This window comes from Dermochelys coriacea, chromosome 11, assembly GCF_009764565.3.
Source record: "Dermochelys coriacea isolate rDerCor1 chromosome 11, rDerCor1.pri.v4, whole genome shotgun sequence".
Classification (NCBI taxonomy): domain Eukaryota; kingdom Metazoa; phylum Chordata; order Testudines; family Dermochelyidae; genus Dermochelys; species Dermochelys coriacea.
The window spans coordinates 1,457,206-1,483,401 of record NC_050078.2 but is presented as its reverse complement, the minus strand read 5'-3'; the positions used below and the strand labels follow the sequence as shown (position 1 = coordinate 1,483,401).

General features: G+C 51.2%; 1 protein-coding gene across 2 annotated transcripts in view; it reads right to left on the bottom strand.

The window, feature by feature from the left end:
• Positions 1 to 25,726, bottom strand: part of NHEJ1 (non-homologous end joining factor 1) — a 143,868-nt gene extending 118,142 nt beyond the window's left edge. The window contains exons 1-5 of one of the 2 annotated variants that reach the window (XM_038420914.2): positions 25,603 to 25,726; positions 20,424 to 20,610; positions 18,686 to 18,895; positions 12,184 to 12,322; positions 8,822 to 8,880 (exon numbers count right to left, since the gene is read on the bottom strand). In XM_038420914.2, the coding sequence (XP_038276842.1) occupies positions 8,822 to 8,880; positions 12,184 to 12,322; positions 18,686 to 18,895; positions 20,424 to 20,609 (594 nt within the window). In that variant the 5' untranslated portion in view covers position 20,610; positions 25,603 to 25,726. Of the gene's footprint in view, positions 1 to 8,821; positions 8,881 to 12,183; positions 12,323 to 18,685; positions 18,896 to 20,423; positions 20,611 to 25,581 lie in introns of both variants that reach the window. The other variant, XM_038420915.2, reaches the window with a different exon arrangement.
• Between the last annotated feature and the right edge of the window lie 470 nt (positions 25,727 to 26,196).

Sequence of the window (26,196 nt, the reverse complement as noted above, 5' to 3'; positions counted from 1 at the left end):
CACTTCCAGCCCCTGCCACACAGGGCAGCTGGAGGCCAGAGGGGCTCCCCCAGACAGACATTTCTCCAGCCCTAGACCCCAGCCCACACATCAGACTCAGTAGCTTGTTGGGAGATCCATGCAACACTGATCTAATGCACAGACCTCTCCCCTCTCAAGAGCTAAGACCCTTATCTCTCCTCTTCCACCTGTCTCTCAGGTTCCCTGCCCATGAGACCTGGTCTCCCCATGCTGCCTGGAGGGGGACTGCCTTGCCACAGTGAGGGAAACTCTGCCTCCTTGGCCCCTCTCCCAGCCTAATTCCTCCGGGGTGGGAAAGGACGGCACTGGACTGCGACCCCCGGTCTCCCTGACGTCAGCAGGTAGTGCTCTCAGCCACCCCACGAACTCCCTGACTGCGCTCCCCGCTCGCCCTGTCTGCCTCCGCCAGCAGTGCGCTGGAAGCTGGCTGTTTGTTTATCTTCCTATTCAGCATTGCTTATTTTGATGGCACATCCTCCGAGCTCAGCCCAGGTCGACCTGTGAACCTTCCACATCCTGTTTGCCAAAGCCCTGTTCTGCAAGCCAAGTGCGCAGGGCGGCCAGAGGCCCAACACAGCAGCCACCGGGTGCACCGGCCATAGCAGATAAAAATATTCACGGCGAAACATCCTGGAGCACGGGGGTCTATAGTTGAACTGATTGTATCGGCGTGTTTATCCGAGCAGGCTTGATTGCTGCTCTATTGGTGCAGAGCAGCCAAAACAACCTTGGCTCCACAGGCCCAGGCTTCCCTCAAGGCTTCGGGGGGTTACTGGAGAGAAGAACCTGCTGCCCCTGTGTGACAGCTGGGCACTGTACAGTGTAACACTAAATTCCACATTCAGGAGCAATGTTCCCCTACTGCCCAGGGCTCCTCCAGGGCAACGGGGTGGAGAGCAGGAAGCAGGCCCCGCCGCTACCCAGACCTGGCATGTTCTCTGTTGACCAGTTGGTATTAAGCAGGCAGAGATCTGGAAGGGAAAAACCCAAACCAAATTAGAAAGCTTCAGGCGCCAAGTGCTTTAAGGCCAAAAAGACCCCTAAACTAGCTCACAGAGTAGGTCACCAACCACAGAGACAGAGGATGGTTCTGTGGTTAAGGCAGTGGGCTGGAATCCAGGAGATCAGCGCTCTATTCCTGGCTCTGCCAGACTCCCTGCGAGACCTTGGGAAAGTCGCCTTGCCCCCATGCCTCGGTTTCCCACCTGTAAAATGGGGTGATGTTTGTGACATGTTCAGATTCCATAGTGATGAGAACACATAAAAGCCTAAAAATACAACCACCACTGGGACCATGTCCAAAGGACACCGATTCACCCATCCTGGCATCGGTTTGTGCTGGCCTGAGCCTGCCTCCTCCACAGTCATGGGAGCTCGGCCCTCACACATTGGCCCATTACACAGCCCCCATGTGATGCGTCGCTAATCCCACGCTCATGTACCGAGAACAGAAGGCCTCATGCCAACAATCTGCAGCGAGTGAACAAGGGCCAGTCTGTGCTGCAGGTGAGAGCAGGAGTGTGGGGAAGTTCAACAGGCACCTCCTGATTTAGGAGTGCACTCCTCGGTAAGAGCTGGGAAGCACACCAGGGCTCTGCCGCTATCACCAGCATCAGGGCGCACCATGCTGACCCGCCAGGGGGTCAGTCACGCAGTAACCCAGAGCAGCATGCTGTCCTTCACCACACAGCACTGCAGGGAACAGCACACCCCCTAAATCTAGACAACCATTTGCAGGGCCTCAGCACCATGCACCTCCCCAACAGGGGCAAGGCACCCTCATGGCCACAAAGGTGAGTTTCCATAAGCAGAGCAAGTGTACTGTTGTTGGTCTGTACTGCAGTAGCACCCGCTAGCTCCAGACCCAGTGTGCTGGGCACTTGCAGATGCATCCCAGAGAGACAGTCCCCACCCCAAGGAGCTCACAATCCATGCAGGGATGTGTGCATGCACCTGCAGATGGCCTGGAGCAATAATTCTGCCTCCTTCACTTATCTCAGTGAGGTGTCCAATGATGGCTCTTTAAATCTCAGCATTAATATTTACTTTCTCATCATCTGAGCGGAGAGAATGGGGGAAAGGAAATGAGGGCTCCTCCAGGATGCAAATGGAGGAGAGTCACAGCAGCAAGAAAAGGAGAAGAAAGTAAGGTGGCAAAGGCAGAGAAGCAATGGGTAGAAGCAGCAGGCTAGTAACGGAGAATCTATTCCCCTTGGAGCAATGCTGAACATGATAATAAAGCACTGAACAACGAACAGCAACAGCTGAATTATTCGTCCCTTGCCATGGGATTGCACTCCAGTGCCTGAGCAGGCTTGGTTTGTACGGAAAAGGGAGTTTCCAGTTCTCATGTTTGCAAAGATACCTGAGAAATGTGAAGAGAGTCTCCAGTAAGGTCAGACGATGATCTAACAGTCTCTTCTGGCCTTACAATCTATGAATCAATACCTGCCTAGGTCTGCAGACAGCAAGGAATCTTTGCTCCAAAAGGTGCGACCTACTCCATTCATCTAAATGGCATGCTAACCCTGAACCCTAACAATGACGATATAAAGCACAACACTGTTCACTATCCCACTGCTCTTCATTTTAGCAGATAGAACCATCTGACTTGCTGACCCCACAATCCCCAACTGCCTCTTCTCAGGTGCCAAAGCCTCAACTGCCCCCTTCCCAGCTGCCAGCCCCCCTGCCTTCAACCCTACCCACATCCACAACGCCACTATGCATTGCCAACATAAAAATCCGTGGTGCTTTGAAACAGAGAAAGGGGAGACAGTGTAAAATAAAATGAATGTAATAAATAAGCTGGGGAGGAGAGTGGGAGCTGCACTGTTGTTCGTGCTCCTAGTTCGTACATTAACAAAGCCCGTTCTTAGTATAAATGAAGCTGCCCCAACATTTCAGAGAGCAGGGTGGGAAGACAGGGACCTTGCCACAGAATTTAGGTCCAGCTTCACACAGAACTCAAGGGGCCTTGGGCCAGATCTGTAAAGGTTTTAAGGCACCATTAGGCTCCTAGCTGCATCTTAAGGTGCCCAAATATCTTTGACGGTCTGGACCCTTTGACTCCAGTGAAGCTGGACAGAGCTGAAAGAGGCTCATTATTTACTCTTTCCATCACCACTGGCTTGTTGTGCTAACAAACGCTATTGGGTCTGTCTTGGTTTGGGCTCTGCCTTTTTCCCCTAGTTGCTTACTGCTCTGCCTGCTCCCAGCAGCTGCTCATGAATGAATTTTTGCCAAACACCATGAGAGACATTTCCTACATTTATAAATAAGCCCAGGACTTTGATGGAAAACTCCCCACGATTACTCAGAACACCTTGGGCAGCTAAGTGAGCACATACCCAGGGAGAAGACATATTTCAACAGCAACCATCAAAGCCAGTCTAAGGTATACCTGTCCCTACTTCACAACCTCCATTCAATGAATGGGATAGGTCTCTCTCTCACTGGGGATTGCCATTCTTCCCAGCAAGGACCCAGTCCAGAAAGTACAGCTGAGAGAGCGGGCTTCACAGTTAAAAAGCCATGGCAACCAGTCTTACAAAGTTGTGGGAAGAGAAGTCTCCGATTTCCAGTGCTTTCCACTGGGGATGCCAAGTCAACCTTACCCTGCATCACCACAGTCAAGATGATAGCTCCTCTCCAACTGGCAAATATTCATAGTTGTGATTAAACTGATGACAATTTAAAGTTGTGTTTCATGCATTCGCAGAGCTTCAGGCCAGAAGAAACCAACAGATTATCTGCTCTGATCTCCTTATATCACAGGCCCTTGTTTTTCACCCAGTTGCTCCTGTATTGAGCTCAATAACTTATGACTAAAGTATATCTTCCAAAAAGGCATCCAGCCTGGATATGAGGCCATCAAGAGATGGAGAATCCATCACTTCCTTGGGAGTTTGATCCCAACTTTTCCATTAATTTGCCCAGGCATGATGTCAGGCTGACTATCAGAGTCATCTCACTTGCCCTTCCTGAATATTGGCACAACATTAGCACTCTACTAGTCTTCTGGAAATTCCCTGATATTCCAAGATTTATTAAAAATTCACATCAGCAGGCCAGAGAGATCCTCAGCTAGCTCTTTTATGACTCTTGGATACAAGTTATCTGGGCCTGCTGATTTTAAAATGTTTACCCCTAGTAGCTGTTTAACATCCTCCTCACTTATGAATGAACTGAAAAGTACTTTATCATTCTCAGCTAACCACCTCACGTGATATGAGCACATCACCCTGCTTCTTTCCAAATAAAGAACTGAAATATTTATAGATCACTTTTGCTTTCGCTGCACCATTATTAATAATAATTTACCATCTCCACTTAGCAATAGGCCTATACCATTGCTATGATTTCTTTTGTTTCTAATATTCTTAAACTCTTTCTTATTGTCCTTAGCTCTGCCAGCGAGGGATTCTTCCCTGATGTCTTTAGCTTACCTTATTATTTTCTACACTTCATAACTTCCAGTTTATACTGATTGATAGCTACTTCCTTTACTTTCCATTTGTTATATATTGCTTTTTATTTCTAATTGCTGCCTTCTCTTAACCACTGAAGTTGTCAATCTTTCTTGATCGTTCAATCATGGCTTTTTGGCCATCTAATAAACACTTTTTTTAAAACACCCAATTTTCATTCCAATTCTTCTGTCTAAATTTTTCCTCTCAGTCAATTTTTCTCACAGTTTTCCTCCGCCTTAGGAATTAGCCCTTTTTAAGCACCAAGAATATATATTTATGGTTGGTACTGTCCTTTTTTGCCCACATGGAATGTAAACAGATTATGATCACTGGTCCCTAGGCAATTACCAACTTCCAGTCCAGTGATTAATTCATCTTTATCTGTTATAACGAGGTCCAATATAGAGTTTCTCCATACCAGATACAACTCCTTTTATGACAGGTTTCAGAGTAGCAACCGTGTTAGTCTGTATCCGTAAAAAGAAAAGGAGGACTTGTGACACCCTAGAGACTAACAAATTTATTAGAGCATAAGCTCTGTTCTCCTCCCCGCCCCCCCGGCTCTCCTGCTGGTAATAGCTCACCTTTCCTGATGACTCGTTACAGTCTGTATGGTAACACCCATTGTTTCATGTTCTCTGTGTATATAAAATCTCCCCACTATATTTTCCACTGTCTGCATCTGATGAAGTGAGCTGTAGCTCACCAAAGCTTATGCTCTAATAAATTTGTTAGTCTCTAAAATGCCACAAGTACTCCTCTCCAACTCCTTTTATGTTAGGAAATTATCATCTATATTTTTTAGAAACTCCAGTGATGTTTTCTATTGGCTACATAAGACTTCCATCAGATGTCTCCCAGATTGAAGTTCTCCATGATAACACAATTGCCCCCATACACACATTACAGACAGGTGCTTAAGAAGTAACTGATCCTGTTCTCTGGTTTGATTTGGTAGTATGTAACAGACCCCCCACTGGTACCCCCTCCTGGGCTCTGCTAGTTAGCACAAAAGGACTGGAATATATTTCATCATCCTTATACGGCATGAGTCCATCATCCTGCTTCTTTCCAAATACAGAATAGAAATATTTATTGAGAACTTCTGCCTTCTCTGAATCATTATTAACATAGGAGCATAGGACACTGGACTGGAAGGAACCTCCTGGGTCAACAGGTCCAGTCTGCTGCTATCATTGAACAACCCCAACATATCATCTCATTCATAAATTTATCAAGCTCCATTTTAAAACCAGAAAGGTGTCTTGCCCCCACTCCTCCTACTGGGGTAAGAAACTGTCTTCTAATTCCCAGCCTACATTCATGCCTGCCCAGTTTATCTCCCATTTGTTCTTGAACAATTAACAATTTTAGTGTTCTAGTGATTGCTCTGGTTTATAAATCAGTGCAATGATCAGAATCTCTGGTGCTTTCCTTTAAAATCCCAAGTTCTTCACAGTGTGTGTGTCTGATTTTGGAGATGTGATGGGGGAGGCACATGTGCTAAACCAAGTGGCAGGTTATAATGAATATGGGACAGCAGGCTCTATGTATTTTCGCACTCCTCCCATTTCCCTTCTTCCTCTCCAGCCAGGAAGCCTCAGCAGCCACTTGCCCAAACTAGCCAGTAAAAAACTTTTGAGAAAAAGCCAAACAATTGCAGGGATGCCAGACAAAGCATGAGTCACCTAGCAGCAAATGAAACTGGACTTTGGACCGTAGCCTCCCTGCCCCTTACTCTACATCTCACCTCAGGAAGCAGCTGGTTTAACTAGAAGAGGAGTAAAGGCAGTTTTGACTGGAGGGGCTTTGTCTACATTAGGGTTCGCAGGTTCAGCTTAGCTGTTGTCAGAACAGGTGATCTCTTGGTAAATTTCCCCAGCGGGGAAGTGGCCAAGAGCAGCCTCCCTGCACTGTTGCCTTCACCCCATTCCGCTGGACCCCCCGCCCTGTTCCTGACATGCCCCTTCCGACCCCACCCAACCTGCTCCCTTCTCCTGCACGCATTGGCCCAGCCCCACCAGTGAGCATGTGCAGCCAGAGAGCTCTCCCCAGGCCACGTATGACAGGCTCCTACAGAACGCTCTGCAAGGCTCCTTGCCTCTGGGCTAACAGCATCTGCAAGGAGCACAGGCAGTGCGACAGAGGAACAGGACTGACAGCACACGCAAACCCAACTATGCCTCTGACTCATGTGCTGGCTTCTCAGATCTCTCTGCCAATGAAACAGAGACCAAGTCCAAGGACCCAGACTGGATCCCAGCGGCAATACCAAGACAGGGACGCACTGTCCCAGCTAGTGGCATTGAGCAATCACTCCACTGCCCTGTATGTGTCACTCCTCAGAATACAGGCAACAGGAGCACTCGGCAAGTATTAACCCTCAGTAAGGAGAGAGCTGCCCCCCAAACTTCTCCTTCCAGAGAGCCCCACAGATCCAGGCAGCCACCATCCATTCCTGCTCTGCCTCTACCATAGCCCAGGCAACTAGCTGCCTGCCCAAAATGCCACACAAGGAGCAGCAAGAATGCAGCCAGCTCGGAAGGCAGCACTCCCTAGTGGCTCAGCCAGCGACTCTGCACATTTCACCCAGATAACGGTGGGTGTCTTTACAATTCAAGCATTAAGGGTGTCATAAATATAAAGGGAAGGTAACCCTTTCTGTATAGAGTGCTATAAAATCCCTCCTGGCCAGAAGCAACATCCTGTTACCTGTAAAGGGTTAAGAAGCTCAGCTAACCTGGCTGGCACCTGACCCAAAGGACCAATAAGGGAACAAGATACTTTCAAAGCTGGGGGGGAGGCTTTTGTTTATACTCTTTGTTTACATGTTTGTTCTCTCTTGGGACTGAGAGAGACCAGACAGAAATCCATCTTCTCCAACCCATCCTAATCCAAGTCTCCAATATTGCAACCAGCAGAGGTAAGCCAGGCAAGGCAGATTAGTTTATCTTTTGTTTTATGTGAATTTTCCCTGTGTTAAGAGAGAGGTTTATTCCTGTTTTCTGTAACTTTAAGGTTTTGCCCAGAGGGGGATTCTCTGTGTTTTGAATCTGAATACCCTGTAAAGTATTTTCCATCCTGATTTTACAGAGATGATTCTTTTACCTTTTCTTTAATTAAAATTCTTCTTTTAAGAACCTGATTGATTTTTCATTGTTCTTAAGATCCAAGGGTTTGGGTTTGTGTTCACCTGTACAAATTGGTGAGGATTATTATCAAGCCTTCCCCAGGAAAGAGGGTGTAGAACTTGGGGGGTGTCTCCATTGGTCCTGCTTTGAGCAGGGGGTTGGACTAGATGATCTCCTGAGGTTCCTTCCAACCCTGATATTCTATGAAAGTGGTCTCTTTCCCTCTTCTTTGTTTAAAACACTTGGTGGTGTCAGCATACTGTTCAAGGTCAAGGCAAAGTTTATACCTTGGGGAAGTTTTTAACCTAAACTGGTAAGGATAAACTTAGGGGGTCTTTCATGCGGGTCCCCACATCTGTACCCTAGAGTTCAGAGTGGGGAAGGAACCCTGACAAAGGGGAACATCTTCCTGGGGATATCATCACCAGTTTGTGTGCAAACACGCAGGTTTGCTTCTCTCTTAGTGAGAATGTATCCACCCTTCTGCAACTGTAGCCCTTTCTGCACAGGCCTTCCGCGTGGGAGAGGGGAGCATGGCTAGACATCTGTCTGCAGCAGCATGGCAGGGTTTTCCTGAGTCCCCAACAGCTGTCAATCCTACTGGGAGAGTGTTAAATGGGTTCTGCTGACTCACTGAGGTGGGTTGCTCGTTACCCATCTGGACAGAAGGGAGGAGGGAGCAGTTCCGGGTGCGGGAGAGGATATAGGATGTGGGCTGAGAGGGCTAGAGAGGAGCCCTCGGAGCAACTCAGCTTGGGGAGAAGGGCTGAGCTGAATGTTGTGTTATTTTAGGACTCAGTCACAAGGGGGGAGCCAGGATGGTCCCAGCTAGTCTCCCAAAAGGCCACCTCTCCACATAACCCCAGAGACAGACGCAAGCGTTTGGAATTGCAGCAGCTCATTTGTCACCTCAGGACCAGACAGGGTGAGACCCAGGCCCACTGCATTACATTGGCTCAAGCCAGCCATGGCTTTGTCTGCCTCAACACACTGCTCAAGAGTCACCAACCACACCAGGCTATGCTCGCTCTTGCATACCACAGCACACTAAGCCAAGTGGGCGATGGCCTGGGTCACACCAAGCCGACCAGGCGATGGCCCGGAGCTCTGGGTCACGCTAAGCCGAGCGGGCCAAGGCGTGTTGACAAACACACCCAGGTCCCCTTTGCACTAACACACAGCAGCATCTTTCCCTACCTCGTCCACAAACTTCTGCAGGAATGGCTTCTCCTGGAAGGGCTCAGTCCTCAGGCGTCCTGCAAGAGAGATCGGAGTGTGAGCCGGGCGGGCAGCACCAACCTGGCCAAACACCCCAGCTCGCTGCCCGCACTCTCTGCGACAGGGAGATGAAAGGAGAGGGTGCCTGGTTTTTTATTGTTTTTGAATTACCTGAGGGAGCTCAGATACTACAGGAACTGAGCCATGCAACACCTACTCAGGACACTGGCAGCGCTATTATATATTTGCAGCAAATATCGTACAAAGGTTGTCAAGTGAGGTGTCTATGACAAGGTTATGATTTGCTGGTTATGATTATGCTATCTGTATGCATGTATCATTTTTGTATTTAAAGTTATAAGTATTGGCTCTACAGTGTCTGTATTTCAAACTTGTGCTATGCTTCTGGGTGACACCCCAGACAATTTGGCGTCAGCCTAGCCTGCTTGATGGCCCATTAAGGACCATCAGCTATACAACTGACCCACTGGGAGAAGGCAGATACACCTTATGACTCAGCAAGGCATGCAGGTTCAGAACTCTAAGGTTTTTCAATGCCATGTGATGGACAGCTTGTCTTTGGAACAAAGAAAGCACAGGCCGCATGGCAAGAGACTATAAAAGGCAGCTGCATCTCCTCCATGTTGTCTTCAGTCCTTCTTACCTCTGGAGGAACTTGGCTACAAACTGAAGCTTTGAACAAAGGACTGAATAACCCATCGCAGCTGTGGATGTTCTCCAGAGACTTGATTTAAACCTGCCATTTATTCCACCACTGCTACAAGCCTGAACCAAGAACTTGGCCATTACTGTATGTCATTGATTCCATTCAACCAATTCTAGCTCTCATCTATATTTCTTGCTTTTTATGAATAAACCTTTAGATTTTAGATGCTCCAGCCTTTGGGGTTTCCTGCAGTTCAGTAAACACAGCTCCCAGCTCAGGGCAGACGGGTCCAAGGACCTAAGGCCAGCTCCCCACGATGTCTTGGAGAGCAGTACTCTGCAGTGTGGAGCCTCCCTGTTCCCAGTGTCTCTGTGTTGCAGCAAGGGGGCTCAGGAATGACTGTTGCCATGACATTCCTGGGGAGAAGCACCCCTACCCCCCACACAACTGTCCCCAAATGGATGGGGAGATATTCTGACTGCCTAGAGCACCACTTCCACATTGGGCCCCTTCTCAGCACACGAGCCAAGGAGCAAGGCCTACGAACCCCACAGAAATGCTGAAGGCTTTGGCTAGCGCTGACCATGAGGGTGAGACTACCTGCACCAGGAGCCCCCAGCAGCCTGTAGGCAGCACTCTTCCCAAATCCCCATCATTGCCTGCACCTCAGGCTAAGCTTGCTGCTCCCCAGCCCGCTGGAAGCCACTGTGCTGCCCGAGAACCAGCAGCAGCAAGAGGTCAACACATGCATTTTGGTGTGTCCCGGAAAAATGGTGACTGCTATTCCAAGCTTCCTCTACAGCCAAGCTGAGGGTGGGGGAGGGTCTCCTGCTGCACCCACCCCTTCACACAAAACTCACCCAGATATTGCCTCAGAGGGAGGCCCACTATCTTCCCCAGCACCCTGCAGTGGCATCCCACCATGCAGCTCTGAAGCCAGAGGTAAGGAGTGAGCCCTGCCAGCACATATGGTGGCATTCATAGATCTTAGGCCTGGAAGGGACCTCTTGGGTCCTACTGCAGTCAAGCCATCACCTAAGGGCAGGAGCTCCTCTTTCCTACTCCTGCAAACAGGAAAGCCAGCCATTCTGTGGACACCCCTGGACATGGGCCCTTGAGGACATCCCAGCGAGACCACTGGGGGTTGGTCCCAATACCTGGCTTGCCTGGCCCTGTTGCTAACTCCAAGACATCATTTCTCCATCACCACCATGAACTGTTCCTCAAGAGCAGATCAGGTGATTGCTCCATCTGCCAACAATGGGACAAACTCTGCAGATGGGAAGCCCTGCACCTCATGTCATACTAAGGAACCCCTCTGAGGTGTTGGGTGGGCACAAAGCGACTGGAGAATGACACCTCCCAGCCCCCTTGCTGGCTCTTGCATCAGGCATATCTGCTGATTCTACACCCACAAATAAGCTTCTTTGGACTCCTGAGAGCCCTGAAGATCCAGCGCAACACCAGAGACAGCCGGAGTCTGGTCTGGCTCACGTGCTAATCTAGTTCCAAGCACAGGTCGTGCACTCTCACACCCATCCCAAGGCGGACAGCAGGTGTTGCTGCGCAAGGGAATCGCCTTGCACAATCCCTATTCCTGGGGGTGATGCACAAGCCTTAAAGACCCCAGCTCACCCCTCACCTTCCAGCAGGTAATGAGTTAGTAGGAAAACTCTCCTCACTGGTAAGGAGAGCAAGTCTGAGCTGGAATCACTGAGTTTACAGGGCCTGGAGCACCTGACATCACTTTCCAGCACTGCAATTATCAAGGGGGCTGTATAAATAACCAATGAAACAGCCTGCTCGCCATTCTCAGGCCCACGCAGCTTGCAGAGAGCAGTGTGTCAGACAAGCAGCACTAGGCCAGTTCCCAGCTACCTAGTGGATCCTGGGGAGCTGGTCAGGAGCATAGAAGCCCTCTGATGTGCAAGGGAAGCTCTTTGAGGAAATCAGGCCATGCTGATGAAAAGCAGAGCATGCCTCCCTGTTAACACTTCCCTCCAGCCCGACACATGCAGAGCCTCTGCCAGCTGCGAATCGAATCTACACACCGGAAGCATCATCAGCTGAGGGTGGGACCCAGCACCCCTTCTAATCACCGAGGGACTCCACCCACCAGCGACAGCTCTGCCAGTCCTTATATCACTCCGCTCTGGACACTGTGCTCTGCCAGCTGGGGATTAAACCCAGGCCCCTCGTTAACATCTCAGAGGCTCCGCAATGGAAACAGACCCATGCGCACAGCCATGCTTCCAATGTTCTTCTAAGGAAGCTGAGGGGAAGAGCCGGGAGCCCCTGGTCCCTCTCCAAATGCTCTGCAAGCTACTGCATGTGGGAAAAAAGCCTGACTCTGCTCCAGCTCCTTCACTAGCTGGCCTTGGATCCAAGCTCCTGGTAAACAGCCAGGTACTCTAAGTAAAGCAAAGAGCCCCTTGGCGACTCCCCAAGTCCTTCGGCTACTGGTCAATGTCCATTCCTCCTCCACCTCTCCCCTGGGGACTACTCCCAAGGCTTCTGGCTACTGTCTGAGTGCTGTAGCTGCTGAACATGAAACACAAGCCTCATTGGGTAATAGCCAGACTGAGCACTTTGTGCCAACCCTGTGCAGGGAAGGAAACTCACTCCCTGCTCTCTCCAGCCCTGGTTTCCCCATGAGTGGAACAGCCCTCCATACCTCTGCTGAGAGCAGCCCCGCTCTCCCTGAAGTCTTCAATCTCAGCATCCTTCTGCACCAGGAGAGATGCCAGCTCTTGGAGCTGGTACTGCAATGCCAGGCTCATCCTGATGAGGGGCCGCACAAGATGACGGGAAATCTGGGTGGGAAAGACAAAACAGGGAAGTCCAAGAAGGGCACATAAATGGTCTCTAGAACAAAAGCGGTTGAAGCAGATCAGTCTACAGCAGCAATGTATTGGCAACAGCTACAGCCAGAGTTTACTCAAGATTTCTCAGGGCTCACCTCATTCTCAGTCACAGGAATGCCTGTCTGCCATTCCAGCATCTACCAGCAAGAGGCACTCTACGGAACAAATCCGGTGCACTGGCTGGACAGGGAGGTCTCTGCTACCCCTGCCTCTCCCAGTAGGAGGCACTGTAGGGAATCAGATGTTTCAGAGTAGCAGCCGTGTTAGTCTGTATTCGCAAAAAGAAAAGGAGTACTTGTGGCACCTTAGAGACTAACAAATTTATTAGAGCATAAGCTTTCGTGAGCTACAGCTCACTTCATCGGATGCATGATGGCTGTGAGAGGAGCTGTAGAGAATGGGGCAGGAGCTCTGACTGTGCAATAACTTCCATCTACCCCAGTCCCAGCCTCTCCCAGCAGGAGGCGCTGTACAAAACAGCGCAAGCAGTGAGGAACAAGATGGACATGTGATGGAGAAGGTTCAATACAGGAGACACTCCAACTCCACAGACAGCTATGGAAGTGGCAAGAGGCAACAGCAAACTCCTTCAATCTAATCAGCCCAATGAGAACTTCTGTAAGCAATACAAACAGGTCCCTCTGAGCCTCATGCCCAACCCCAGCGGGCCCCAACATGAATTCTGACACTGGAAACAGACATGGCTGAGACTGAAAAGCAAAACGAACCGTGCTGTCAAATTGCAGCTTTAGGAAATTGAGAGACTTTCACAGGAAGTTGAGATCAAAGGCATGAGGAATCTCTACCCCCAAATCCTATCCAGGACCTTGCTGCTGCCATCCATGCACCCATCTACACCCAGCCCAGGCCACCTCATCCTTGCTCAAGGCTTCTCAGTGCAGAGGGTCCTGCGCTGGTCCTCAGTATGCATTGGATGAACCCTGCTCCGCCTCGCACTAAGGGCACTTTCTCCATGGGGGACACACTCTCTGCAGCTTCCTGGCCCTCATGTCAGAGGGGTTCAAGTCAGGCCAGGCCGACCTCTGCTCCCAGTGGATCATCTCACCCAGCAACTCCAGTGAGATGGACACAGGGAACAGCCCCCTCATTGTCATCTGTGGGACAGCATGGACAAGACCCATGCAGCAGGGCCCAATGCGTCCTCAGAGCCTGTCTGACAAAACCCTACTCACTCTGTGCTGCATTATCATCAGCAAATCCAAGCCCTGACATGGGGATATAGTGAATACGGCATCACTCACAGGACACCACAACCCCCAGAGGCCCTGAGTCCATGGCACACTCGCTGCAGCGAGCTGGGGGGTTGAATTCTGCAGCCTCCCTCCACTTTCAGCCGAAGGTGCAAGCCATGGACACTACAGGTCCCAAAATGCAATGCGGCCTCCACTCCGGTCAAGATGCTGGGACCTGTGGTCCCCATGGGCCATCCCTCCACTTGCAGAGCTGAGGGAGGGAGCAATCTGCTCCATTCTAGGCCAGTTCAGCACAGACCTCAGATTCTTGGCGAACGGCTGAGCAAAGTCTGGGCCCCATTCCTGCATTACTAACAAAAAAAAAAAAAAGGAGTACTTGTGGCACCTTAGAGACTACAAGTACTCCTTTTCTTTTTGCGAATACAGACTAACATGGCTGCTACTCTGAAACCTGCATTACTAACAGTAGCACATAGCATTATGCAGGGCTTCCCATTGCCCAAGTGCTTTACAAACTTTAATCAAGATACGAACTAACAGGACAGTAGCAGCTACTGGTTCACAGCTCACTCTATCACTCCGATAACGCTGTGGGATTCATACCCTCTTTGACGGGCAGGAGAATGTCTTTCCAGAGCCATGTGTCTTGGCCCAAGTGAGCTGCATGGGTCTGCCCCACATCCTGTGCTCTTAATGGAACCAGAGCTAACGTGGCTCACCTTTCGTTACTTCTCCACCTGTGCACCAGCAGAGATGGGCACGGCTCTGGGAAGTTCTTGCTGCTGGAGAGCCAGCAGGGGGCACTGACACACGGATCAGGTTTTGGTATTACCCATTTGTTCTTTGAAAAGGATTTCATGGCTGGTGAAAGGAGCTGCACTGGCAGGCTGAAGACTGACTCCTCCATGTACTCCAGGAAAGGCAGAGCCTGGACAAGCTCCACCCCTGCACACAGACACAACTCTGCTAGGGAGGATGACCCTGTGTGGTAAGCTCCATCCAGCCCCATCACCCTTTCAGTCCCTGGCATTGCCAGTGGGTCAATAAGTGCCCACCACACAGATGGATTCTGAGGACATCTGTCCCAATAGCAACAGGACTGAGACCCCAGCTCTGCTCTTCCTAAAGAGCAAGAGGAGAATCTTAAGTGCAGATATTTCAAACCCACGACATCAGAACTTTCAGGAAGGTCCAATATTGATCCTGACCAAAGGGCCAATGCCCTTTAAAGGTGCCCTGCCAGGGAGCCTCATCCTGTCCTCTTACTAGCTGTCTTATCCCACCCTTCCACAGTCATGGTGAATAGATGGGGAATGGGGAGCTTGTTTTATAAATGGTATTATAGCAAATTTTGCAGTAGAGCAGAATACGCACATGCACTGTCCCAGCAAGCAGCAATCACAACCTGCCTAGGAGACCCCTTCCCAGCTACAGCTGCCTCAGCTTCTCTGGGGGAAGTCACAAATCACTTGCCACTGAGCCGCCTGTGTCGACTAGCAACGTTTATTAGTTAGAAGAAAAGGAATACTTGTGGCACCTTAGAGACTAACAAATTTATTTGAGCATAAGCTTTCGTGAGCTGATGAAGTGAGCTGTAGCTCACTTAAGCTTATGCTCAAATAAATTTGTTAGTCTCAGGTGCCACAAGTACTCCTGTTCTTTTTGCGAATACAGACTAACACGGCTGCTACTCTGAAGCCATGTATTAGTTAGGTGCACAGCACCCTCTGGTGCACGTTGGACACCACTACAATTTAATCAAGCTACAGAGAGCACACAGCCTTAAAGACAATTGCATGCAAGAACAAAGAAAGCCCCAAATGTCCCCTATGCATACCAGTGTGGAGGAATACACTCCTCACCTGCAGAGGCACTGAGAAAGCTGGAAGTGAAGCCCTCACAGGGCAATTTGTTCTATAAAAGAGCAAGGGAACATCCAATCAGGGGTGTGTGCAAGGGGACAAGCAGCGGTAAGCCCCCCCATCAGTGGGGGGCACAAAACTCTTCCGGGGCCAGGGCAGTACCGGGGCCAAGCAGCTCCTCCAGCCCTGGGGCCACAGGGGAGATCTAGCTCCTCTGGCTGCCAGGAGAGAGTGAGCTTCTCCATCTGCTGGAAGTGCAGGGGAGAGAGCCAGCTCCTCTGGCCATGGGGGCACAGAAAGTGCCCCTCCAAAAGCAACCAAATTTTTATTCCTGTACACACCCCTAAATCCAATTAAACTGAAAAGCAGTGAATTCAAAATTTGTCAAAAGAAACACTTTTTCATAAGACTCTCAATTAGCCTGTGGCACAAGAAATCATCAAAGCGGCATCAGCTATTTATATGGATAATGGGAACACCCAGAGTTACAACAATAAGGAAGTTTTTTAAACCAAATGTTTCTGGCAGTGCTATAAACCTTCATTCTTCAGGGCATGTGCCAATTTCTGACCTAGGGACAGCCATCCCATCACTGCCCACTGCAGAGTTCCCTGCACCTCCTTCTGAGCAGCTGGGACTGGCTTCTGTCAGAGGTAAGAAACTGGCTGGAGGAGTCCTGCTCTGGGTCAGCCTGGCCATTTGTGTTCCTAACTAACCAGGCACCTGGTGTGCTTGGTTCCTGATTTTCTTTCTGGTCCCAGTTTTGAATCTCAGACTGAAGCCTCCTAGCTGTTTGCATGGTGCCACCTACTAAAAGTAATTACCCCAGACAGACAGCCTCTTCCATCCCACAGGTACACAGAGCACTGTGCAAAGGCCAAGGGACATAAAACCACAGACCGGAATCACATCCCCTACCAAAGAATCAGTTGCCTCCAACAAGACAATATCAAGTAGTGCTGCGAAACAGTTTGGCAGGAAGTCAGTAAGCCTTGTTTCCCAGCTGGAACTGCAGGAGGAGTTTTGGGAGAGAACAAAGCCACTCGGAAGCTCTGTAAGAGTTGGACTGTTAGCTGAAAAAGCCAAAGCACCTTTCGTTACCAGGGGGACAGAGCCTCAGTTTTATGTTTCAACCAAAAACACAGACCTCTAGCAGCACAGCATTGCTTAGCACCGCACAAAGGCATTGGGGTCAGCACTGGATCCAAGAACAGAGCACTCCCACTCCTTGCAGCATAGCGCACCACCTAGTACCACATTGGGGTCCTACTCCTTACTGAGCCAGCCACCTCACTCCTTGTTTCACCTACACATTCCTTAGACTAGAACTTGCCTCCCATTCCTGGCCCCCATTAACTTACATTGGAGAGAATTCAAAGAAGAGCGACAAGAATGATTACAGGATTTGAAAATCTGCCTCAAAGCGAAAGACTCAAGGAGCTCAATCTATTTAGCTTAACAAAGTGAAGGTTAAGAGGTGACTTGATCATAGTCTGTAAGTACCTCCACGGGGAAAGAATATTTAATAATGGGCTCTTCAGTCTAGCAGACAAAGGTCAAATACAATCCAATGGCTTGAAGTTGAAACTAGACAAATTCAGATTGGAAATAAGGTGTACATTTTTAATGGGGGAGAGGAATCAACCATTGGAACAATTTACCTGGGGACGTGGTAGATTCCCCATCCCCATCCACAATTTTTAAGACTGGCTGCTTCTCTAGAAGATCTGCTCTAGGAACGATTGTGGAGGGCATTCTCCAACCTGTGCTATACAGGAGGTCAGACTAGATGATCACAATGGTCACTTCTGGCTTTGGAAACTACGAAACTCTGCTTAGCTTGAGAGTTCCAATGGAGGTTTGACTGCAGGACAAGATTGACACCTAAGGAACCAAGCATATGTCTCTCCCTATTCCTCCGTGCTTGTATCTCATCATGCAACCCCACTACACCCCAGGCTTCATCACCAGCTTCGCCCACAAGCCCCATTGCACTTTCTTCTATGGTGACCCATATTAGGGTCTGAGCTAGTTCATAAAGCCGCCACCCCGGACATCTTCAGATCCCTCCCCTCTTCCAGGCAGGTGGCTTGGAGGGCCCCTCCAATACCCACTTGGCTCATGTTATTGACTCTCCTTGTCCCAGCTCCCCTTGTTTGCTACATTCATTTATTGTATCTCACTTAGATGGCAAGCTCTTTGAGGCAGCGACCATCTCTGACCCTGTGTTGTACTGCGCCCAATACAGCAGGGCCCTGCTCCTGGAGGAGGCCTCCAGATGCTGCTGTCACACAAATAATTAATGCAAGGAATGAATACAAGGCAGCACTATGACCTATGCCAGATACTCAACAATGGTCCCTTCTGGCCTTAGTATCTATGAATGGCTCTAGGAAACAGTGCTACACAGCCCCAGCAGCTGTTCAACTCCATCCCCATCCCTGGAGGGGCTAAGCAGGGTACTTGGCTTTTACGGACACCGACTCAGGAATCCCCCCAACACGCCTGGGAGGTGGGGGAGGGGAGAATACCCTTTCCCACATCCCACAGGAGGTGAAACTGTGGCATTGAGAAAAGCGGCGACTCGGCCAAGGATACATAATGTGCCAGAGGCAGAGCCAGTGTCAGAACTCAGGCCCTTCTAGGGCCCAGCTTGGTGCTCGTTCCCCCCGGCTGCACTGTTTTATTATCAGGCTTATTGTGATTGCTGTGGGGCAGGGGCAGGGTCCTGCTGTGCTGGGTGCTGCATGCACACAGGAAGAGATAGGAGGGTTGCCAACTTTAGTTGGACAAATTCCTGGAGGTTTCATACATGACATTCTCTTTATGAAAGACTAATCTTTAATTCATGGTTTGTATTCTGTTGGATTGTATTTGACCTTTGTCTGCTAGACTGAAGAGGCAATTATTAAATATTTGCTCCCCATGGAGGGTTGGGAACCTTAAGAGATAGTCCTTGGCCGGTGGAGTTGACAGTCTAACCTGAGCAGAAGCAGAAAGGGGCTGTGTCACACAGCAGGGGTGACAGCAGGGGAGGTAAGCAAGGGTCAGACCGGGGGATGAGGGCAGTTAGTGCACACCTTGGTAACTGCAAAACCGCCACAAGATTTTTTAAAATCAATTAACTCAGCTCCCGCCACCCACCACAGCTCCTCGTCATCCCTGACTGGCTAGTTTTGCCGAGCATCTCAGCAGGAGGGGCAGGCATGTGGTGCATCGCAGAGCCCTTTCCTCACCATCTCCACGGCAGCTGCGGGGCAGTGGAAATCCCAGTAGAAGGGTAGTCCAGAGAGCTCACTTTTCACATGGATCGTGAGTTTGCTGGGGGTCTGTTGGCAGGAGAAGGAGTTGGCATCACTCTCTCTTCCTTCCAACAAAGGGCACATCAGGTTGCTCAAGCGATTCAGGAAAGACGACACATGGGCTGTCAGCCGCTTGTTCAGCTCCTGGGAAAGCCCAGATGGAAAGGTGCAGTTAGTGGAAGCAGCAAGGCACCCTGGAGACCCCAATCCTAGGCTCACTCAGATCAGGTAGAAACCCCAGCAAATAGGGTCCATCCCAGTTCATTCTGTCCCAGGGCTCCCCACTAACATTCTTGGGCCTGTCAATGCAGGCAGCTTAGCCACACATCCTCCTTCACCTTCCCTTAGCCAATATAGAACAAAGCCTCCAATGGAAAAAGCAGGACTGAGAGCAACAGACACCCATCTATGTCTATGCTCGACAAAGAACCTTTCCTCACCAGTTCTCCCCATGCCCATCATGGCTGGGATCTGGGCATTCCCTCCTGGCCCACCAGATCCCCAGCTCTGGGCAGGTGGCGTTCGAAAGGGCAGGATGTAGAGAGCATAATGAAATTTTATCCCCATGTGGTTCCTGGGATGCCCTCTCCAATATCCCACTGCCCTTTCATTACCACCCAGGGCTCTCCTGCGCTAGGACACCTATCAGCTACTCCAGGCTGGCTGAGAAACTATTACAGCCTAGCCCACCTGCCAACACAGACAAATGGGAAGCAGCCACTCTAGTACATGGGATAGCCAAGGGACGGAGGCAAGACTCCTCTGCCCATCACCATCCACTCCCCAGCAGACGCCAAACTCTATAAAATACTCAAACATTAAACCCAGTGATCAGGGTAACAGTCCCCCCCCCAAGGGGCTCCAAACAGGCCCTGCTCCCATCTGCCCCTTGGCCCAGAGACAGAGGGGACCTAGAAGAGAAGTAGATGGTCGCTTGTGCTGCCTGGCCTATTTCTGAAACTACAGAAATGTGACATCATTAAAATGAGCATGTAACTGAGGCTGCAAAAACTGCCAGGGTAGCATCCCTGGAGGAGCAGTCCTGAAAAAGAAGCTGCTGGTAGCCTCTGACCTGGCCACTAAAGCTAACAACAGTCTCTCCCTTGATGACCATACTCAGTTCTATGGCATCACAATCACCAGAAAGATGGGGGAAGGAGGACAGGCTGCCAGAGTGAGACATTGCTAGTGCACTGGCCTTGCACCCCTGGAAACAAGCTTCCATCCCAGCCTACAAGGGAAGTGCGTCTGATGGCATCACCCCAAGCGATCTCTCTCAGAATCACAGAACCACCAGTTTGATACAATGTCCAAGGAGGAGGGATCCAGGACTGGAAGAGCCAGGAGTACTGACTCAGAACTGAGGGACACTGATAGAGCTGTGGGGAGGGAAACCAGGACTGGAATAGAAGGGAGGCTGCAGATTAGGATTGAGGCGCATCAGCAGAGATTGAGTGCAGGAGCCCAGGACTAGCATAGCAGCGAATGCTATAGGTCAGAATGGAGAGGAATCAGCAGACCAGCATAGGGCTTCCCACATCAAGGCCTTCTACCCTAGTCCTATGAAGCTGTCATCCCCCCTCTGCGTGTCCTGTAAGATCATGCTGGAATGTTAGCTGGCTTACGCATAAAAGGGGGTTTGTGGATTTTGCAAACCTCATTCCAGACTCACCTTGGACCTCTTCCCAATGATATCCGTGTCTGCATGCTCGTACCAAACATTGCTGAGGTCAGAGATCAGCAAGACGTAGCCGGTTTCTCTGAAACAAGCCTTGGCAATAAAAGTGAATTCACCAAAGCAAACTGAAACCCAAGACTGTGTCAGGAGGCTGCTATCTAGATCTTCGGAGCCCTCCATCCTGCAAGAGAGCAAACAGGCTCAGACAGCAGCACTCCCAGCAAAGGAAGAGCACAACTTCCACCAGACCCCACTCCCTGGAGAGAACAAGCTCCAGGAAAGCTTATGTGCACCTCTGAGACATCTTTGCATCCCCACTGGCTCACACTAGCCTTGAGGCCTGCAGCTGATGATACCAAACCAACTCTGAACACAAACATCATTCCAGAAAACCTTTGACAAGGTCCCTCACCAAAGGCTCTTACGTAAATTAAGTTGTCATGGGATAAGAGGGAAGATCCTTTCATGGATTGAGAACTGATTAAACGACAGGGAACAAAGGGTAGGAATAAATGGTAAATTTTCAGAATGGAGAGGGGTAACTAGTGGTGTTCCCCAAGGGTCAGTCCTAGGACCAACCCTATTCAACTTATTCATAAATGATCTGAAGAAAGGGGTAAACAGTGAGGTGGCAAAGTTTGCAGATGATTAAACCGCTCAAGATAGTTAAGATCAAAGCAGACTGTGAAGAACTTCAAAAAGATCTCACAAAACTAAGTGATTGGGCAACAAAATGTCAAATGAAATTTAATGTGGATAAATGTCAAGTAAAGCACATTGGAAAAAATAACCCCAACTAGACATACAATACGATGGGGGCTAATTTAGCTACAACTAATCAGTAGAAAGATCTTGGCGACATTGTGGATAGTTCTCTGAAGATGTCCACGCAGTGTGCAGTGGCAGTCAAAAAAGCAAACGGGATGTTGGGAATCATTAAAAAAGGGATAGAGAATAAGACGGAGAATATCTTATTACCCTTATATAAATCCATGGTATGCCCACATCTTGAATAGTGCGTACAGATGTGGTCCCCTCATCTCAGAAAAGATATGTTGGCATTAGAAAAGGTTCAGAAAAGGGCAACTAAAATGATTAGGGGTTTGGAACGGGTCCCATATGAGGAGAGATTAAAGAGGTTAGGACTTTTCAGCTTGGAAAAGAGGAGACTAAGGGGGGATGTGATCGAGGTCTATAAAATCATGAGTGGCGTGGAGAAAGTGAATAAGGAAAAGTTATTTACTTGTTCCCATAATATAAGAACTAGGGGCCACCAAATGAAATTAACGGGCAGCAGGCTTAAAACAAATAAAAGGAAGTTCTTCTTCACTCAGCGCACAGTCAACTTTTGGAACTCCTTGCCCGAGGAGGTTGTGAAGGCTAGGACTATAACAAGGTTTAAAAGAGAACTGGATAAATTCATGGAAGTTAAGCCCATTAATGGCTATTAGCCAGGATGGGTAAGGAATGGTGTCCCTAGCCTCTGTTTGTCTGAAGGTGGAGATGGATGGAAGGAGAGAGATCACTTGATCATTGCCTGTTGAGTTCGCTCCTCTGGGGCACCTGGAGTTGGCAACTGTCAGCAGACAGGATGCTGGGCTGGATGGACCTTTGGTCTGACCCAGTGTAGCCATTCTTTTGTTCATAGTGATGCCTGGCCTCAGCTCCTTCCATGTGCAGCTCATAAGACGGGTAACAGGCCCCATGGGCTGGAGAAATGTACCATTACAGGAGTGAATGAATGGCCTGCCCAAAGGAGACAGTTCTTTGGCCATTTTGCATTGCAGTTGCTATTCCATTTTTAAATAAATAATGCTGATTATCAGAGAAACAAGATGGGCAGCGCTAATGATGACCTTAGAAACCTCTGTACTTGGCCCAGCTTCTCCTCCTGCCAGATCCCATAGGCACATCACAATCCAGTATTTGTGAATTCCCAATCACAGATGCTACCCTGGCAGCACAAACAGTGAGTTATAATCTCACTGAAAGGACAAACTGGAGAAGGAAATGGTCTCTCCCTTGATGACCATACCCAATTCTATGGCATCACAATCACCAGAAAAATGGGGGAAGGAGGACAGGCTGCCAGAGTGAGACGCTGCTAGTGCACTGGCCTTGCACCTCTGGAAACAAGCTTCCATCCCATCTGGACAAACAAATCTGGATCAAAATATCACATGGGTGAAGGGTTTTGTGTTTCATAGTAAGAAGTCCCAGGAGAATCCTACAAGAACTACAACTCCCAGCATACAATTCTCTTTAGTCCAACAATGGAGCATTGCATGCTGGGACCTATAATCTCCACAGCCTGCTTTTGAATATTAAAGATGACTGGCAAAGGAAAAAGTATGGGCTTGTGCCCTTTTCTATGTCTTTATGAAGGACAGGGATGGCTCAAGAAGAGATGGGTCCCACCCCCCCCCCCTTAAAAAAAATAGTTCTGAGGATCGCTTTTCACTAGAAATTCAAGTCCTTTTTTTCCTAGGAGATGCTCTGGGAACTGATAGAGGTGCCAATATTCTGTCTTTGACAGTGGACAGGACCAGGCACTTTAGAAGGAATGAAAAGAACTGGGCCATTATCGAATGATCCATTCCCTATTGTCCAGCCCCAGGTTCTGGCAGTTGGAGGTTCAGGGACTTCCAGAGCATTGAAACCAGTTATACTTTTGGCCTTCACAACATCCCCTGGCAGTGAGTTAAATAAGTTGACTGTGTGTTGTGTGAAGAAGTCCTTCCTCGTATTTGTTTCAAACCTGATGCCTATTAATTTCACTGGGTGATCCCTGGTTCTTGTGTTATGTGAAGGGGTAAATAACACTTCCCAGTTCACTCTCTCCACACCAGTCATCATCTTATAGACCTCTATCATATCCCCTCAATACGGCCAGGGACCCAGCCCCATGCTGCAGGGATCCCTGAACCTCCAATTGTGGGGGATTGGACAGCAGGGGATGCATCACTCGATAATTGCCATGTTCGGTTCATTCCTTCTGAGGCATCTGGCACTGGCCACTGTGGGAAGACAGGACACTAGCTTAGGTGGACCATGATTGGTCTGACCCCGTCTGGCCTTTCTTATGTTCGTAGTCATCTCTTTTCTAAGGCGAACAGGAACAGTCTTTTTAATCTCTGCTGAGGTGACCAGAATGACATGCAGTATTCAGTGCGTGGGCGTTACACAAGTGAATGCTATTCAAACTGCTTTTAACTTTGCTTTCCCTTTATTCCTGTTATAATGTGCCTGAGAAACACTTCAGGGGAAAGACACCCAGTCCATGGACACACATAGGGGTGGGAAGAGGGACAGCAGGGGGGGCCTCCACAGGCGCAAGGGAGTTCAGTGCCCCCAAACCCTTCACCTCAGCCCCCCAAAACCTCTTCCTCTTCCCCCACCCCCACCTCAGCCCCCCAAAACCTCTTCCTCTTCCCCCGCCCCCACCTCAGCCCCCAAATCTCTTCCTCTTCCCCTCACCCCATCCTCGCCTCAGCCCCCCAAAACCTCTTCCCCTCACCCCCTTCCCCCACCTCAGCCCCCCAAAACCTCTTCCCCTCACCCCCGCCCCACCTCAGCCCCCCAAAACCTCTTCCCCTCACCCCATCCTCGCCTCAGCCCCCCAAAACCTCTTCCCCTCACCCCCTTCCCCCACCTCAGCCCCCCAAAACCTCTTCCCCTCACCCCCTACCCCCACTTCAGCCCCTCCAAAACCTCTTCCCCTCACCCCATCCTCGCCTCAGCCCCCCAAAACCTCTTCCCCTCACCCCCTTCCCCCACCTCAGCCCCCCAAAACCTCTTCCCCTCACCCCCTACCCCCACTTCAGCCCCTCCAAAACCTCTTCCCCTCACCCCATCCTCGCCTCAGCCCCCCAAAACCTCTTCCCCTCACCCCCGCCCCACCTCAGCCCCCAAAATCTCTTCCTCTTCCCCCACCCCACCTCAGCCCCCCAAAACCTCTTCCCCTCACCCCATCCTCGCCTCAGCCCCCCAAAACCTCTTCCCCTCACCCCCTGCCCCCACCTCAGCCTCCCAAACCTCTTCCCCTCACCCCCGCCCCACCTCAGCCCCCCAAATCTCTTCCTCTTCCCCCACCCCACCTCAGCCCCCCAAAACCTCTTCCCCTCACCCCATCCTCGCCTCAGCCCCCCAAAACCTCTTCCCCTCACCCCCTGCCCCCACCTCAGCCCCCCAAAACCTCTTCCCCTCACCCCCGCCCCACCTCAGCCCCCAAAATCTCTTCCTCTTCCCCCACCCCACCTCAGCCCCCCGAAAACCTCTTCCCCTCACCCCATCCTCGCCTCAGCCCCCCAAAACCTCTTCCCCTCACCCCCTTCCCCCACCTCAGCCCCCCAAAACCTCTTCCCCTCACCCCCGCCCCACCTCAGCCCCCCAAAACCTCTTCCCCTCACCCCATCCTCGCCTCAGCCCCCCAAAACCTCTTCCCCTCACCCCCTTCCCCCACCTCAGCCCCCCAAAACCTCTTCCCCTCACCCCCTACCCCCACTTCAGCCCCTCCAAAACCTCTTCCCCTCACCCCATCCTCGCCTCAGCCCCCCAAAACCTCTTCCCCTCACCCCCTTCCCCCACCTCAGCCCCCCAAAACCTCTTCCCCTCACCCCCTACCCCCACTTCAGCCCCTCCAAAACCTCTTCCCCTCACCCCATCCTCGCCTCAGCCCCCCAAAACCTCTTCCCCTCACCCCCGCCCCACCTCAGCCCCCAAAATCTCTTCCTCTTCCCCCACCCCACCTCAGCCCCCCAAAACCTCTTCCCCTCACCCCATCCTCGCCTCAGCCCCCCAAAACCTCTTCCCCTCACCCCCTGCCCCCACCTCAGCCTCCCAAAACCTCTTCCCCTCACCCCCGCCCCACCTCAGCCCCCCAAATCTCTTCCTCTTCCCCCACCCCACCTCAGCCCCCCAAAACCTCTTCCCCTCACCCCATCCTCGCCTCAGCCCCCCAAAACCTCTTCCCCTCACCCCCTGCCCCCACCTCAGCCCCCCAAAACCTCTTCCCCTCACCCCCGCCCCACCTCAGCCCCCAAAATCTCTTCCTCTTCCCCCACCCCACCTCAGCCCCCGAAAACCTCTTCCCCTCACCCCATCCTCGCCTCAGCCCCCCAAAACCTCTTCCCCTCACCCCAACCCATCTCACCCTGCTCCGCCCCGCCCGTACCGTGCGCGCCGCCCGGCTCCCGTGTGAGGCGCCACCGGCCCTGAGGAGCCGATACCCCCCGGCGCGCGCGCTGCTGGAGGGGCGAGGCGGAGCCACCAGTGGGCGGGGCCAAGCACGCCGCGGCGCGCGCAGCGGGAGGGGCGGGGCGGAGCCGGCAGTGGGCGGGGCCAGGGAGGCCGCGGCGCGCGTTGCTGGAGGGGCGGGGCGGAGCCGGCAGTGGGCGGGGCCAGGGAGGCCGCGGCGCGCCGGGGGCTCGTGCCAGGCGCGTGCACTGGCGGCCCTCGCGGTCCCGTGCTCCCCCCCAGCCCCTCGCCGGGCCTCGCTCTGGGCGGGTCCTCCAGGGGCGGGGCCTGCCCTGCTCGCGGGGGCTGCGGAACTCCCTGCCGCGGGGCGGGTTCCTGCAGCAGGGTCCAGCGATGGCTGAGCCGAGACGGCCCCCGGCTCTGGGGTCCCTGAGCCTCCCACGGGCTGGGGGGCGGGGCGGGGCGGGGCGCTCGCCAGTGGCCCTGGTCCAGTCATTCCCCCTGCAGCGCCTGGCACCAGCCAGGGCCACAGGCAGGCCGCTGGGCTGGAGGCCCCAGTCTGCCCCAGCGG